A 12,930-nucleotide genomic window follows, 5' to 3' on the forward strand; every position below is an offset into this window, starting at 1 on the left:
GCTCGACTTAACGTAGTTCAATGAAATTCGTTAAGTTTGACAATGTACAAATGTAAGGATGTCAAAGGACGTCAACTTTGCCGTGAAACAGTACCCAAAGCACGAAGCTGAAGCCGAATTCCGACGTGGGCGGTCTAGTTTTTAATTCCACGTCACCTGTGTCCAACTCAAGGCCCGGGGGCCAGATCTGGCCCGCCGCGTGATTTTATGCGGCCCGCGAAGCCAAATCTAGACTGTCAATTTCCATGATTCCTGTAAAAATCTGCACCGCAACCAAAATTTCAAATTGTCATATATCGTAAATGATAAAGTTGAGATATTACAAGTATTTTTTGTGTCGCCAAACGTGAACAGATGGAAAAGAGATTACCCTTGATTTCTGATTCCAAAACTACTTCATAAATGGATGATGGAAATATGATTCAATATTTTTGTTCCACAGTCATAACGGCCCTCTGAGGGAAACCGGAACAACAACGTGGCCCGTGAGAAAAACGCGTTGGACACCCCCGTTCAACGTCATTGGTGTAAACTGACTTGTAGCCAGGAAGACATTTTGTTTGTGGCAACTGTTTCCTTGGCAACCGGTGACAGGGCTGCCCGCACAACACGGGGAAATGTGGCAGGAAATATGTTTGCAGGGGATGGAATAATAATGGAATCACTGATAAACGGCGAGGAGACGGCCACGTCGATCGCAGGGCGCTTCTCGCGCGTTGTCTTTTGAACTCGCGCCTGTGCCCCACGCGCTGCGGCGGCCTCGGGGATTGCGACGTGGAAGAAAGGTGAACGCACGATGTTCCGTCTTACGTAAGCGAGGCCCGTTTGGAGAAAATAACCGCGGCCTAATTGAGAGTAATCCAAAAAGCTGCGCTTTGCCCGCATTACGTCACCGCGACCTCAAGGCCGACGAAGCCGCCAGCGTCGTCCTGATCTGGCCGCACGAGTCTTAAAGACGCGCGTGGAAGGCCGTGACGTTCGAACAAACGTGATTCGTGTTCGCGTGGGGGCCGTTTCGGCTTCTGGCCACGTGTTTGTCGGGGGGGGGGCAGATGTGTGTTTACTGTTGTCGGGCAGCAGCAGCAGCAGCAGCACATGCGGACGGACGCGCTGTTGAGGACTCCCGAAGCAAACGTGGCCAAGATTTGGCCTTCAAGCGGTTGTCGCTCTCCGCTGCAGATGTTTTGCTGATCTGTGGTCAGCCGCAGTCACTCCGCTTTATCCCCCCCCCCCCCCTCGCCACCCCCCCCAGCACATCAGTTACGATCGGCAGTTTGTTTTTGTTTTTATTACATCCAGAGTTCTACGAATTGCTCCTGTAATTACTTGAAACCGTTCACTTGAACATTCGCGAGGACAAAAATAGCGGAAAGCATCACATTTGTGACTTTCCGCACAGATTAGAGACAAAAAAACAAACAAAAAAAGATGGCGGTGATCGTGAATGACCTTCACGACAGAGTACCAAGAGAGGAGCTGCGGTACTGCAAGCGCAAGTCTGGTGTGGCGGAGAAATATGTGAGAATAGTACAGGACGTGTTATGAGGGCAGCACAGCAGCGGTGAGATGTGCCGTAGGCGTGACAGAAGAATTTAAGGAGGAGGTGGGACTGCATCAGGGATCCGCGCTGAGCCCCTTCCTGTTCGCCGTCGTAATGGATGGAACCTAATGCGAGGCCGTCAATATTGACAAGATGAAAAATTGCCTAAAGAGAAATCGTTGGGAATTTTGTCAGTGTTTATTTTTTTAACAATGAAGCCCCCTTTTTTATGATAATGAGCTAAACATAAGGTGGGACTGCATCAGGGATCCGCGCTGAGCCCCTTCCTGTTCGCCGTCGTAATGGATGGAACCTAATGCGAGGCCGTCAATATTGACAAGATGAAAAATTGCCTAAAGAGAAATCGTTGGGAATTTTGTCAGTGTTTTTTATTTTTTTAACAATGAAGCCCCCTTTTTTATGATAATGAGCTAAACATAAGGTGGGACTGCATCAGGGATCCGCGCTGAGCCCCTTCCTGTTCGCCGTCGTAATGGATGGAACCTAATGCGAGGCCGTCAATATTGACAAGATGAAAAATTGCCTAAAGAGAAATCGTTGGGAATTTTGTCAGTGTTTTTTATTTTTTATTTTTTTTAACAATGAAGCCCCCTTTTTTATGATAATGAGCTAAACATAAGGTGAGACTGCATCAGGGATGCGCTCTGAGCCCCTTCCTGTTTGCGGTAGTAACGGATAGGCTGACGGATGAGGTGAGACTGGAATCCCCTCGGACTATGATGTTTGCAGATATTGTGAAAGCAGGGAGCAGTTAGAAAGATGGAGACACGAACTGGAAAGGAGATTAGCCGAAGTCAGAGAATATATGTGCGTGAAAAAGAGGGGTGGGGGGGGGGAGTGTGAGGCTACAGGGAGAAGAGATGGCGAGGGTGGACGACTTCAAATACTTGGGGTCGACAATACAGAGCGACGGTGAGTGTGCCAAGGAAGTGAAGAAACGGGTCCAAGCGGGGTGGAACAGTTGGCGGAAGGTGTCTGGTGTTCTATGTGACACAAGAGTCTCCGCCAAAGTTTAGAAAATTTGATGGAGAGATTATAGACGGTGGCACTGAAGAAACAACAGGAAGCAGAACTGGAGGTGCCAGAAATGGAGACGCTGAGGTTCTCGCTCGGAGTCAGCAGGTTGGATAGGATCAGAAATGAGCTCATTAGAGGGAGGGACAGCCAAAGTTGGATGTTTTGGAGACGAGGTGAGAGAGAGCGCAGACTTTGGTGGTTTGGACGTGTCCACAGGCGAAAGAGAGTCCGAGGATGGAGCTGTCAAGGAAGAGAGAGCGAGAGACAGGAAGACCGAAGAGAAGGTTGATGGATGTTGTGAGGGAGGACATGAGGACAGTTAGAGAGGAGGATGGACGAGATCGGCTTGGATAGAAAGGAGTGGACAATGATGACACGCTGTGGCGACCACTAACGGGACAAGCCGAAAGGACAAGAAGAAGAAGAAGCGAGAACAAGTGTGTGTGTGTGTGTGTTAAGGAAATTTGCAGATTTGAACATGCCATTAAAATGTAAAAATTGTTTCCAAAAAAACTGCAGCTGTCGTCACAGGCAGTATGCGTACTAAAAATTTGTAAAAATTGATTTTTTTTTTTATTTTTTTTTTACAATTGTGAGCATTTGGAATGGAAAAAAAATACACATATATATATATATATATATATATTTTTTTTTTTTTTTTTTTTAAGCCAACACTGATATTCTGATGAGAGGTTAAAAAAGATTTTGGCAATTCAATTCCAAGAATTTTTTTTTTTTTTCCCGGTGATTGCGCCGCAGCCCCGTCCTACGGCGACACGTGAGCCGCGGCCAAATTTTTATCAGGAACAGGCGGCAGCTTCCCAAGAAGGTTCCGCGAGCGGCCACGAGGTCACGTTTCACTTGAAAAGCCCGCAAAGTCTTTGAAAAGCACGCCGGCCGGACCTGCGAAAACGGACGGACAAAATGCTGATCGGACTCTTCTTCTTCGTCCTGGTGTCTTGCGCCCTCGCTGAACAGGAAGGTAAAATCTGTCAAGGCCGTCGAGCATAACTTTTTTTTTTTTTTTTCTAAATCAACCGACATTTACATGTCAGCGTGTGTGGTGCTGCTTTTACAAATTTTATTACCTCAGCGCAGACTTGCAAAATGATCCGAAATATGTACGCCAGGCCAGTAGTTGCATTTTTTTTTTTTTTAAGTAAAAAATACAACTGCAGTGGTCCCCACTTGGTGTCACTGGCACTTGCATTTTCTCATATTTTATTTCTTTCTTATTTATTTATTTTGAAGATTTATTTTATTTATATATCTTTTTTCAAATGTTGAAATAGCCTCGGAAAAGACTCGCACGGTAAATCATATTTTTAAAGGCTGTTTCAAATGGGTGGTACAGTGGCCCGGCTGGTAAAGCTTTGGCCTCACAGTTCTGAGGACCCGGGTGTGGAGTTTGTATGTTCTCCCCCCGCCTGTGTGGATTTTCTCCGGGTACTCCGGTTTCCTCCCATATCGCAAAAACATGCAACATTCATTGGACACTCTAAATTGCCCCCTGGTGACCAGTTCAGGGTGTCGTCTGCCTTTTGCCTGAAGCTAGCTGGGATAAGGGTCCAGCATTCCTGTGACCCTTGTGAGGATAATGAATGAATGCATGGATGTAATTCTTTGCGCGCTGTACGCAGCCCACCCAAAATAGGTCCGCGGCCCACTTTTGTGCCCCGACCCACGGTTTGCGAATCTCTGCACTAGCGTATGTAATTGGGAATGTGACATGCTATTGATTGTAATTTATTACTCAGCTGAATCACATCAGCAGTGCAGGAAAAGTCAATTTTTCACGAGAAGCGATCTCGAGTTGACACGACGGTGGAAGCGATGGCGTAGCGAGGCCGTGTTTGGGGAGGGGGTCGGTGCAGGGGGGCTTCAGATGTGAAAACCTTGTGACAGTAATCATCATCCGACATGATCAATTGTTATTGCCCTTTTGCCACCGGGGGGGGGGGGGTATTGATAAAACAATTGATTAACAATTGATAATTGATTAGAATTGTTGTTGTTTTTTTCTTCTCAGACGTGTTGCTTCCGAGGTTAAATGACACCAAAGCCACAGAAGCCTTCGTCGATTCTGCTGAAGTGGTTGTGATTGGATTCCTGGAGGTCAGAAAAATGAATCCGTCCTTTGAAAATTGTGTTTCTTTGTATATTTTTCGATGACTCGATGAGTTACGCGACCGTTTCATGCCCACAGAGCAGACATAAAAATGAAGAGAACGTCACAAATTGGCTCGAAAGATGGCCCGAGAGGTCAGAGGTCGAACGGTTGGTCGTCTTGTATGTCGCGCGCCCTCTGGCTGTCCTCGTGGGAGGGAGGGGGGGCAGTCAGCCCCCCCCCCCCCCCCCCGGAGGCAGGGATGCCGCCAGCGCGTATGGAGGCTTGCGGGAGAAGCCCCGTTAAATCTCCAGTAAACACGCGTAACGAGACAATAACAAAACCGTTTGTATGAAATGATATTTTTACTGGCTTCTCGGGGCTTTTGGAAAAAGAAATTCCCAGCGAGTGTAAAAGTGTCTCCAAAATAGCTCCCCCTTTAGTGTCTGCATTCCTCTCCCCCCTTACGACCACGTCCACGTTCCCAATTGCATTTTTCTTTTTGGTTTTTGAGGGTGAAAAAAAAAAAAAAACCCCAAAAAAAACTCTGATGTGCTTTGACATTTTAAGTATGTCCAGAAATTCTCGGGTCCCTTTTTACATTCTGCCTGTGGTGGGAATGAAATGAAGGCACCAGATGTTTTTTTTTTTTTTGTTTTTTTAAAAAAAAAAAGAAAGAAAGAAAGAAAGAACACTCATCTATATTTGTGAATTTAAACAATGAATTTTGATAAAAGTCAAAGTGCCTTCATCATATTTTCACCTACTATTGAGTAAGTTTTTTTCAAATTCATAAATACCAATAATTGAAAACGACAGATTGTATTGACTATATAAAATGTATATTATATAGCATCAAAATTTGAAATTGAATGTCAATTTTTAAGCAATATTGCGCCCCCACTGAGCATTTTTCACGCAACTTTTGGCCTTTGATAAACGGATGAACTTGGGAACTCCAAGTTCATCTGTTTATCTGAGCCGCTTATCCACACAAGGGCAATTAGCAAGCCGCCTGACCGAAATCGCGCCGAACTCTGGCCGCGCAGGGCGAGGAGAGTCACGGGTACCGAGAACTGGCGGCGGCGGCGAAGCGGGTCCAGTCGGTCTCGGTGGCCGTCTGCACTTCCAGGGACGCGTGGGCCCGCTACGCCGTTCGGTCGGACACCATCGCTCTTTTCAGAAAGGTACGGTTAGCGTCGCACCGCGACCTGGGCGGCGCCGCTCACGTTGGCGTTCCGTCGGGTCCAGGCCGACAAGCGTCGGGAGAACCTCGTGATTGCCGAGGCCAAGAAGATCGAGCCGGACGGTCTGGTGAACTTCATCGTGGTGAACGAGCTCCGATACGTGACGGAGTACAACCAAGCGGTGGGTCCGACTCCGCCGGCCGCGGCGACTTTTGGCTTTGGCCAACGCTCCGGCTTTCTATCGCAGACGGCCGTGGGCCTCTTCAACTCGGACGTGAAGACGCACCTCCTGCTCTTTGCCAACAAGGGCGGCGAAGGATTTCAGGAGCTGAAGGAGCGGGTGGGGGCTTTGGCTCCGGAGTTCACCGGCAAAGTAAGAAGATTGCTTGACCTCCGTTTTGCAGTCTCAAAAGATTTTCCCCTCGGAAAAAATTACAATCACGTCGATAATTCTTGCCTGTTGCCATCGCAAAAGATTTGAGCACGTTCATATCCTCCGCTTTCATACAAGAAGTAAAGCGCGGCATCCGCAACCTTAACTCTATTGACGTTGTTCTGCTGAGCAGCCAAATAATTCATTTCCACTGTGCTTTAATTTCACAAAAAGTTCCATTTCTGCTCCCATTTATGATCATCAATCAAATGAAAAGCCCCAATCTCATAAGACTATGATCAATAATATCCATCGTTGACTTCCGAATTCCTGAAATGGAAGGACGCGGGCACACGTCGGAGTTTTAAATCGTGACGGCTGTCAGTCGTGAATTTTTGCAGTTCTTGTTCGTGCTCATCAACGGCGCCGAGGAGTCCAACTTCCGCTCCCTGCGCTACTTCGGGCTCAAGGCGTCGGCGCTCCCCCGCGTGGGCATCTACGACGGCGACTCGGACATGAAGTGGCTGCTGCCCCCGGGCGACGTTTCCGCGGCGCGCGTCCGAGACTTCTGCGAGGCTTTCCTGCGGGGGGAACTGAAGGTGAGCGAGAAGCCGTCGCAAGGACGTTCGGCGCCGTCTTTGCGAAAGTGGACGACGGAAGTGCTCAGGCCGGGACGCTTTCTTTTTAACAATCGCTTGACATTTTCCATATTTTGTCTCGAGCAATGCCCCCCATGCATTTTCTTCTCATTTACGCGGGCTGGACTTCTACCCTTAAACCGCACAAATTGGTACCGAGCGTATGCGAGGAACCAACCCTCGATCCCACTGGATATTTCCTTTTAGCAGTCCAGTGCAACCTCGGTTCTCGACCATAACCCGTTCCAGGAGACTGTTCGAGAACCGATTTGTTGGAGAACCGAATGTCTGTAGAATAGATTTTAAAGTTCTGCTACAGGATTTCGGTCCTGAACACATGAAAGACGTACTGACGGAATGCAAACCCGGTAGAGCTCTGAGATCAAATGGTGGCGCGCAGAGTCCAAAGCAAACGAGGCGAAGCAGCATTTTGCTCTGATGCTGCCAAAAAAAAAAACCCAAATAAGTTGCCAACAGAGGGGAGGTCAACCCCAAGTATGAATATTTTCAAATCCAGGTTGAAAGCTCTTCTTTTCCCCTCATGCTTTTTCGGATATATCCACTTTATGATCATATTACTTGCACTGGATGCCGTTTTGTCTTTTTTTTTTTTTAATATTTTGTTTGTCGTTTGTATTGTTTTTATCCCATTTTAAATGTATTATCTCTTCGTTTTCCAATGCTTTGAATCGTGTAGGGCGCATTGAGTTACCTCCTGTATGAAATGCGCTATACAAATATATTTACTTTGCTTTGCTTTCCCACGTCTGCGTACAGAGGCTGCGATATACATAACAACGCGCGTCGTGGATCAGCTGGTCAGCGCCGTGCCCGATATGTTATTTCCGGGTTTTGTCGCAAGCGTTCGAGTCCCGATCTTCATTTGAAAACCGAAGCAAAAAAAATGTTTGTTCAAAAATCTGTTCAAGAGCCGAGACCCTCGAGAACCGAATATTCACTGTATAGGACTTGTCCCATGTGAACGTGTGTAAAAATCCTTGGATGAAATTGTGCTCGTTTTTGTTGAGAAATTCCAAATTGCACCTCAGGCCAGGAGCTGTCAGATGCTCAGGGCGTTTAGCGCAGGCGCTTGCGTCGTGGCGCCGACGCTCGCCTCTTCCGCCGCCCTGAACGAAAAGGTCGCAGGACCTCGTTCTGGACGTTGACGTTTTGTTTTTGCTCAGGGCGTTTAGCGCAGGCGCTTGCGTCGTGGCGCCGACGCTCGCCTCTTCCGCCGCCCTGAACGAAAAGGTCGCAGGACCTCGTTCTGGACGTTGACGTTTTGTTTTTGCTCAGAGCGTTTAGCGCAGGCGCTTGCGTCGTGGCGCCGACGCTCGCCTCTTCCGCCGCCCTGAACGAAAAGGTCGCAGGACCTCGTTCTGGACGTTGACGTTTTGTTTTTTGTATTTATCCCACTCTGGTGCAGGATCCACCTCTTGTTGTTCCTGTCTTTTTTGTTGTTGTTGTTGTTTTAAAGTTAATTGATCATTTTTGCCGAATTGTGGGTCATAAAGACATTTTCCGTACTTTTCAGGAGGCGCAACAGGCCGGAGAAGAGACCAAAACAGAGCTCTGATGCTGATCAAAGATGGAATTGCGTGCTAGAGATGGAAAGTGAGTTGAATAAAAAAAAGAGTAAGTAGTAAAACTGCTCCTGGTGTCAAGAGCGCAGCTGCACGGCTACCCGTCGCGTGTCTTGTTTTGTTTTGTCCGCTCACGTCTGCGGTCGACCGCGGCGAGGCGGCCGCAAGCTGCAAACGGGCCGGCGCGCTCCGTCGGCCGTGCCGCAAATGTCACGGTCGCCCGACCGCTGCCGCGAGAGTGACGGCGGCACCCGGGGGCCAGAGGTCAAATAATAACGGATTATTTGCATCTGACGTGCACGTCGAGATTTGCGGGATCAGTTTGAAATCGGCGTGACGTCGGCGCCGGCCAAATGTGCGCGCGTGTGACCCGAACACCAAAACCGGACTCGGCGTCGGCCGTGCGGGGAAACGACAATCGGGTAGCGGCCGTATGGATCACCTGGCGCCGCTCGTGCATGTTCAGTACCGAACTAGTGACCGTTAGTGCAGATTTTGGAAGCCGCGTTTGAATGAAGGCGCATTTGCCGAAAAATTCGTGCTTGTGTCAGCGCCAATCTGACTGCAAAAAGTCAAAGCGACTGTCCGCCAAAACGACAGCCACGGACCTCTAAAGTGATCGGCGGCAATGACGTACGTCTACAGAAACACGTTTGACATTCTTACATGGAAAGTTTTTCAGTCTCATGATCTGCATTAGTGTTTATTTGAAGAGTTCTTCGTGGTTGTCACGGCGCAAATCTCACTGCCAAAAGTTCAGAGGATTCGGATAGAAAATTGATATGATTCAGAATTATCCGTGTTTTCTGTGAAGTTTGACATTTTCGGAACATTTGAAATCTGCAATTGGGGAAAAAAATGAGATGACTCGAGTGCATGCCGCCATTGGTTGTTGTTTAAAGCCACAGCAGTCGGCTTAGTTCACTGCGGAAGTCGTCGCAATTACACAAAATGATTTTTGTGATCGGCGGCACGGTGGAGCAGTCGGTAAAGCGTTGGGCTCACAGTCCTGAGGACCCGGGTTTGATCTCGGGTTTGCATGTCCTCCCCGTGCCTGCGTGGCTTTTTTCCGGGTGGGCACTCCGGTTTCCATTCATTGGACACTCTCAATTGCCCCAAGGTGAGATTGTGAGTGCAGCTGTTTGTCTCTTTGTGCCCTGCGATTGGCTGGCGACCAGTTCAGGGTGTGCCCCGCCCCCTGCTTGTTGACAGCTGCGATAGGCTCCAGCACTCCCCGCGACCCTCGTGAGGATAAGCGGCAAAGAAAACGGATGGATGGATGGATGGATGGATGATTTTGTGATCGTCACTTCGGTGCGGGCAGCGTGGGATCGTTTCCCACTGAGTGATCTTATCGATATCTCCGCTGCGACTGACTGGTGACCAGTTCAGGGCGTAGTCTGCCCGAAGGCAGCTGGGATAGGCTCTGGCTCTCACGCGACCCTTGTGAGGATAAGCGGCTCGGATAACGGATGGATGGACTTTGCGATCGTAATTTCTGCTCGCGCTGGCGACCAAATGCTAAATTACTTTGTATAGTTTTTTTGTCCGCGAAGAATTTTGGTGAAATTTGCCGCCGTCCCTGAAAAAAAGGGAGGCCGAAGCAGCGAATCAACCCCAAAACTGCATCCACAAAAAAAGGTGACTCAAATTTAAAGTTGATGGTGGAGATTTCAAGAGCAAAAGACAACACTGTTGTCAAATTGCAATTTGTATGGCAGCAGCGTCGGATTTTGAGGTTCTTCACGACTTGGATGAACGTTCAGTCGTTCGGTTGAGGAAAAAAAGAAACAAAATATTGCCAAAAATAAGCACACGGGATCCAGACACCGAGAGAGAGAGCGAAAACATTTGGGTTCATCTCAGCAACGTCCACTGGAATGAGAAGAAAACGCCAAGGTCCAGACGGACGCTCCGGATTCTGTAATTGGCGGTGCCGGCGCGCCAAACCGAAGCATCCGACGGAACGGGAAAGCCCGACAGGTGGCGTCCAGACGGTCTTGGCGAGACTTTGGATTCGCTTCTGGTGACATAACAAAACGCTTTCATGTCGCACTTGGGACGACTGTCCAAATTCCAAGAAGGGCGTCGAGTCGCAAATAATTGTAAACACACTTGAAGTTCGTAGAAGTTCAAAATTCGTCTTTATTACAATTCATTATAAATCATTTTTACCATGTAAAAGAATTTACAAGTATAATTATTTAAAGTGTGGATACATTTTTTTGGGACACCCAATATATTTCAAAGCACTCTTACAATCTTAAAGTTCCACTGACATCCCTATGGACATTGTAAAATAGATATTATTATGAAAATTACATATAATATTAGTCACTTGGGTGGCACGGTGGATCAGCTGGTAAAGCATTGGCCTCACAGTTCTGAGGACCCGGGTTTGATCCCCCCCGTGTGGAGTTTGCATGTTCTCCCCGTGCCTGCGTGGCTTTTCTCCGGGTACTCCGTAGGCGTGATTGTGAATGCGGCCGTTTGTCTCTATGTGCCCTGCGATTGGCTGGCATTGACCTGTCCAGGGTGTACCCCGCCTCCTGCCCGTTGACAGCCGGGATAGGCTCCGGCACTCTCCGCAACCCTTGTGAGGATAAGCGGAAAATGGATGGATGGATTATTCACTTCAATGTCTATATGAAAAAATATGAGTGGCGAGCGCGTCATCAAGTCTCATTCGACATCCCAGTGGCAGCCATATTGCCCGTTACGACGTCAGCAGACGTCGCACTGGGACGTTCGCAACTGCTACGGGAGAGGAACAACAGAGATTTTTGGATTTTTCCGACACCGGTTCTGACACGGAAGCTCTTTTCCAAGAAGAGAACATCTCACAATCGAATGAAGTAACCGGGGCAATATTACCCTATCATTTCGAGCCATATTTAAATGATATGTGGATCACGTCTAACCAACAACAGATTCCCTGACAGTCTGTGTGTAGCATACTCAGCCACGAGCGATGACAACGTTGCAGCCGGCCGCATCCTTCCATTTTTCACGACGAACGGGGTCTTTTGGAAACGTGTGAAGAGTAAATCCATCCTCCCGAGTGTTCGAGCAATATCCGGCGAGACAACGAGACGGCATTTTGGCTAACGCGCAGGAAAAACTGCTACTTTCCCGCTGGTAAAACTGCTATCAACACATGAACTCGTCAGTCTGGGCTTCTGGGAAAAAAACGTCACTCGACTGCTTTGGTTAGTCGTTAGGTGGCACGAGAGCACCACATTGGTTCACTTCAATTCAAAAAAGGACAAAAGATTATAAAATGAAAATATTTCAAAATATATTTTGGTGTGGTCCTCGATACTGACAAAGGTTTTCAATCATTCTCTACTTTTAGGTAATTACAAAACATTTTAAATATGATTAAAATGTTGGTGATGTAATTGGACACTCTAAATTGCCCATAGGTGTGATGGTGAGTGCGGCTGTTTGTCTGCGTGTGGCCTGCAATTGGCTGGCAACCGGTCGAGGGTGTACCCCGCCTCCTGCCCGTTGACAGCCGGGATAGGCTCCGGCACTCCCGCGACCCTCGTGAGGATAAGCGGCTAAGAAACTGGATGGATGGATTCTAGGGTGTACTAGAGTCAGGTGAGATCGGTCGGCACCAGCGTGGCCACGGGACCCCAATGGGAATACGACCCGGTACAGAAAATGGATGGACTTGAACCCTTGGAAAAGTGCCCATTTCTCATCGTCTGTCGGGTTTCATCCTCCAAGACCGAAGCGACCCACAAACAATGTGATTTCCGCCTTTTCCAGACAGTTGCTTTGTGAAGTGCATCCACACAATGGGGGGGGGGGGGGGGAGACATCAAGCAAAAACAAGACGAGACAAAGGAAATGACACGGCTGGCCCGTCCGTCCAAGACAAATCCCAAATGGCTGACACCAGGAATAACTTCAGGAAACAAGAGCATCAAGGTCAGAGTGCACTTGTAGTAACGCATTCCGGGCGACGCTTTGTCGCCTCCTTGGCAGCCTTTCAACTCCGTCGAGTTTGCTTTTCTTTTGCCGTCGGCGCGTCGTTTGGATTAGATGTTTTGATACGGGACCCGCAGCGGCGTCTGCACCCGAACTTTTCGGTGCCTCCGTTTCACCGTATAGCACCCATAAAGCTTCCTTATATTTAGCTGTGTGTGTGTGTGTGTACAGTAAGACGGAGGCCTGCCTCTGCGGGACCACCGCTTAACGTCGCCAAGCGCTGGCCCGTGTCAGAGACCGTGGACCGGGACGCGTCCCTAAATAGTGCCCGCCCGCGGCTGTGGTGGGCCGCTGCTGCACTCTAATTAAGTCTGTCGCATAACGAGCGTGACCGCTACTCCGTGTCACTCGATTAGAAGCTCGCGGCGCGCTCGCACTGCAGTTTGCGGTCGGCGGCGTCGGGATGTGGCCCGCGGGCCGGCCGAGCGCGGTCGAGACCATCGCAATGGCACAACTGGCAGCCTC

The 12,930-nt window shown here is 48.7% G+C and overlaps 1 protein-coding gene across 1 annotated transcript; it reads left to right on the forward strand.

Moving 5' to 3' along the window:
• Positions 1-615: 615 nt before the first annotated feature.
• LOC133506670 (endoplasmic reticulum resident protein 27) lies at positions 616-8,541 on the forward strand. The gene is made up of 8 exons (XM_061831021.1): positions 616-785; positions 3,338-3,560; positions 4,608-4,693; positions 5,735-5,872; positions 5,937-6,053; positions 6,120-6,245; positions 6,647-6,844; positions 8,418-8,541. The coding sequence occupies exons 2-8, from the start codon at positions 3,503-3,505 to the stop codon at positions 8,457-8,459; spliced, it is 765 nt and encodes a 254-aa protein (XP_061687005.1). The 5' UTR covers positions 616-785; positions 3,338-3,502; the 3' UTR covers positions 8,460-8,541.
• Positions 8,542-12,930: the final 4,389 nt, after the last annotated feature.

The sequence above is a fragment of the Syngnathoides biaculeatus genome, chromosome 9 (assembly GCF_019802595.1).
Source record: "Syngnathoides biaculeatus isolate LvHL_M chromosome 9, ASM1980259v1, whole genome shotgun sequence".
NCBI lineage: Eukaryota > Metazoa > Chordata > Actinopteri > Syngnathiformes > Syngnathidae > Syngnathoides > Syngnathoides biaculeatus.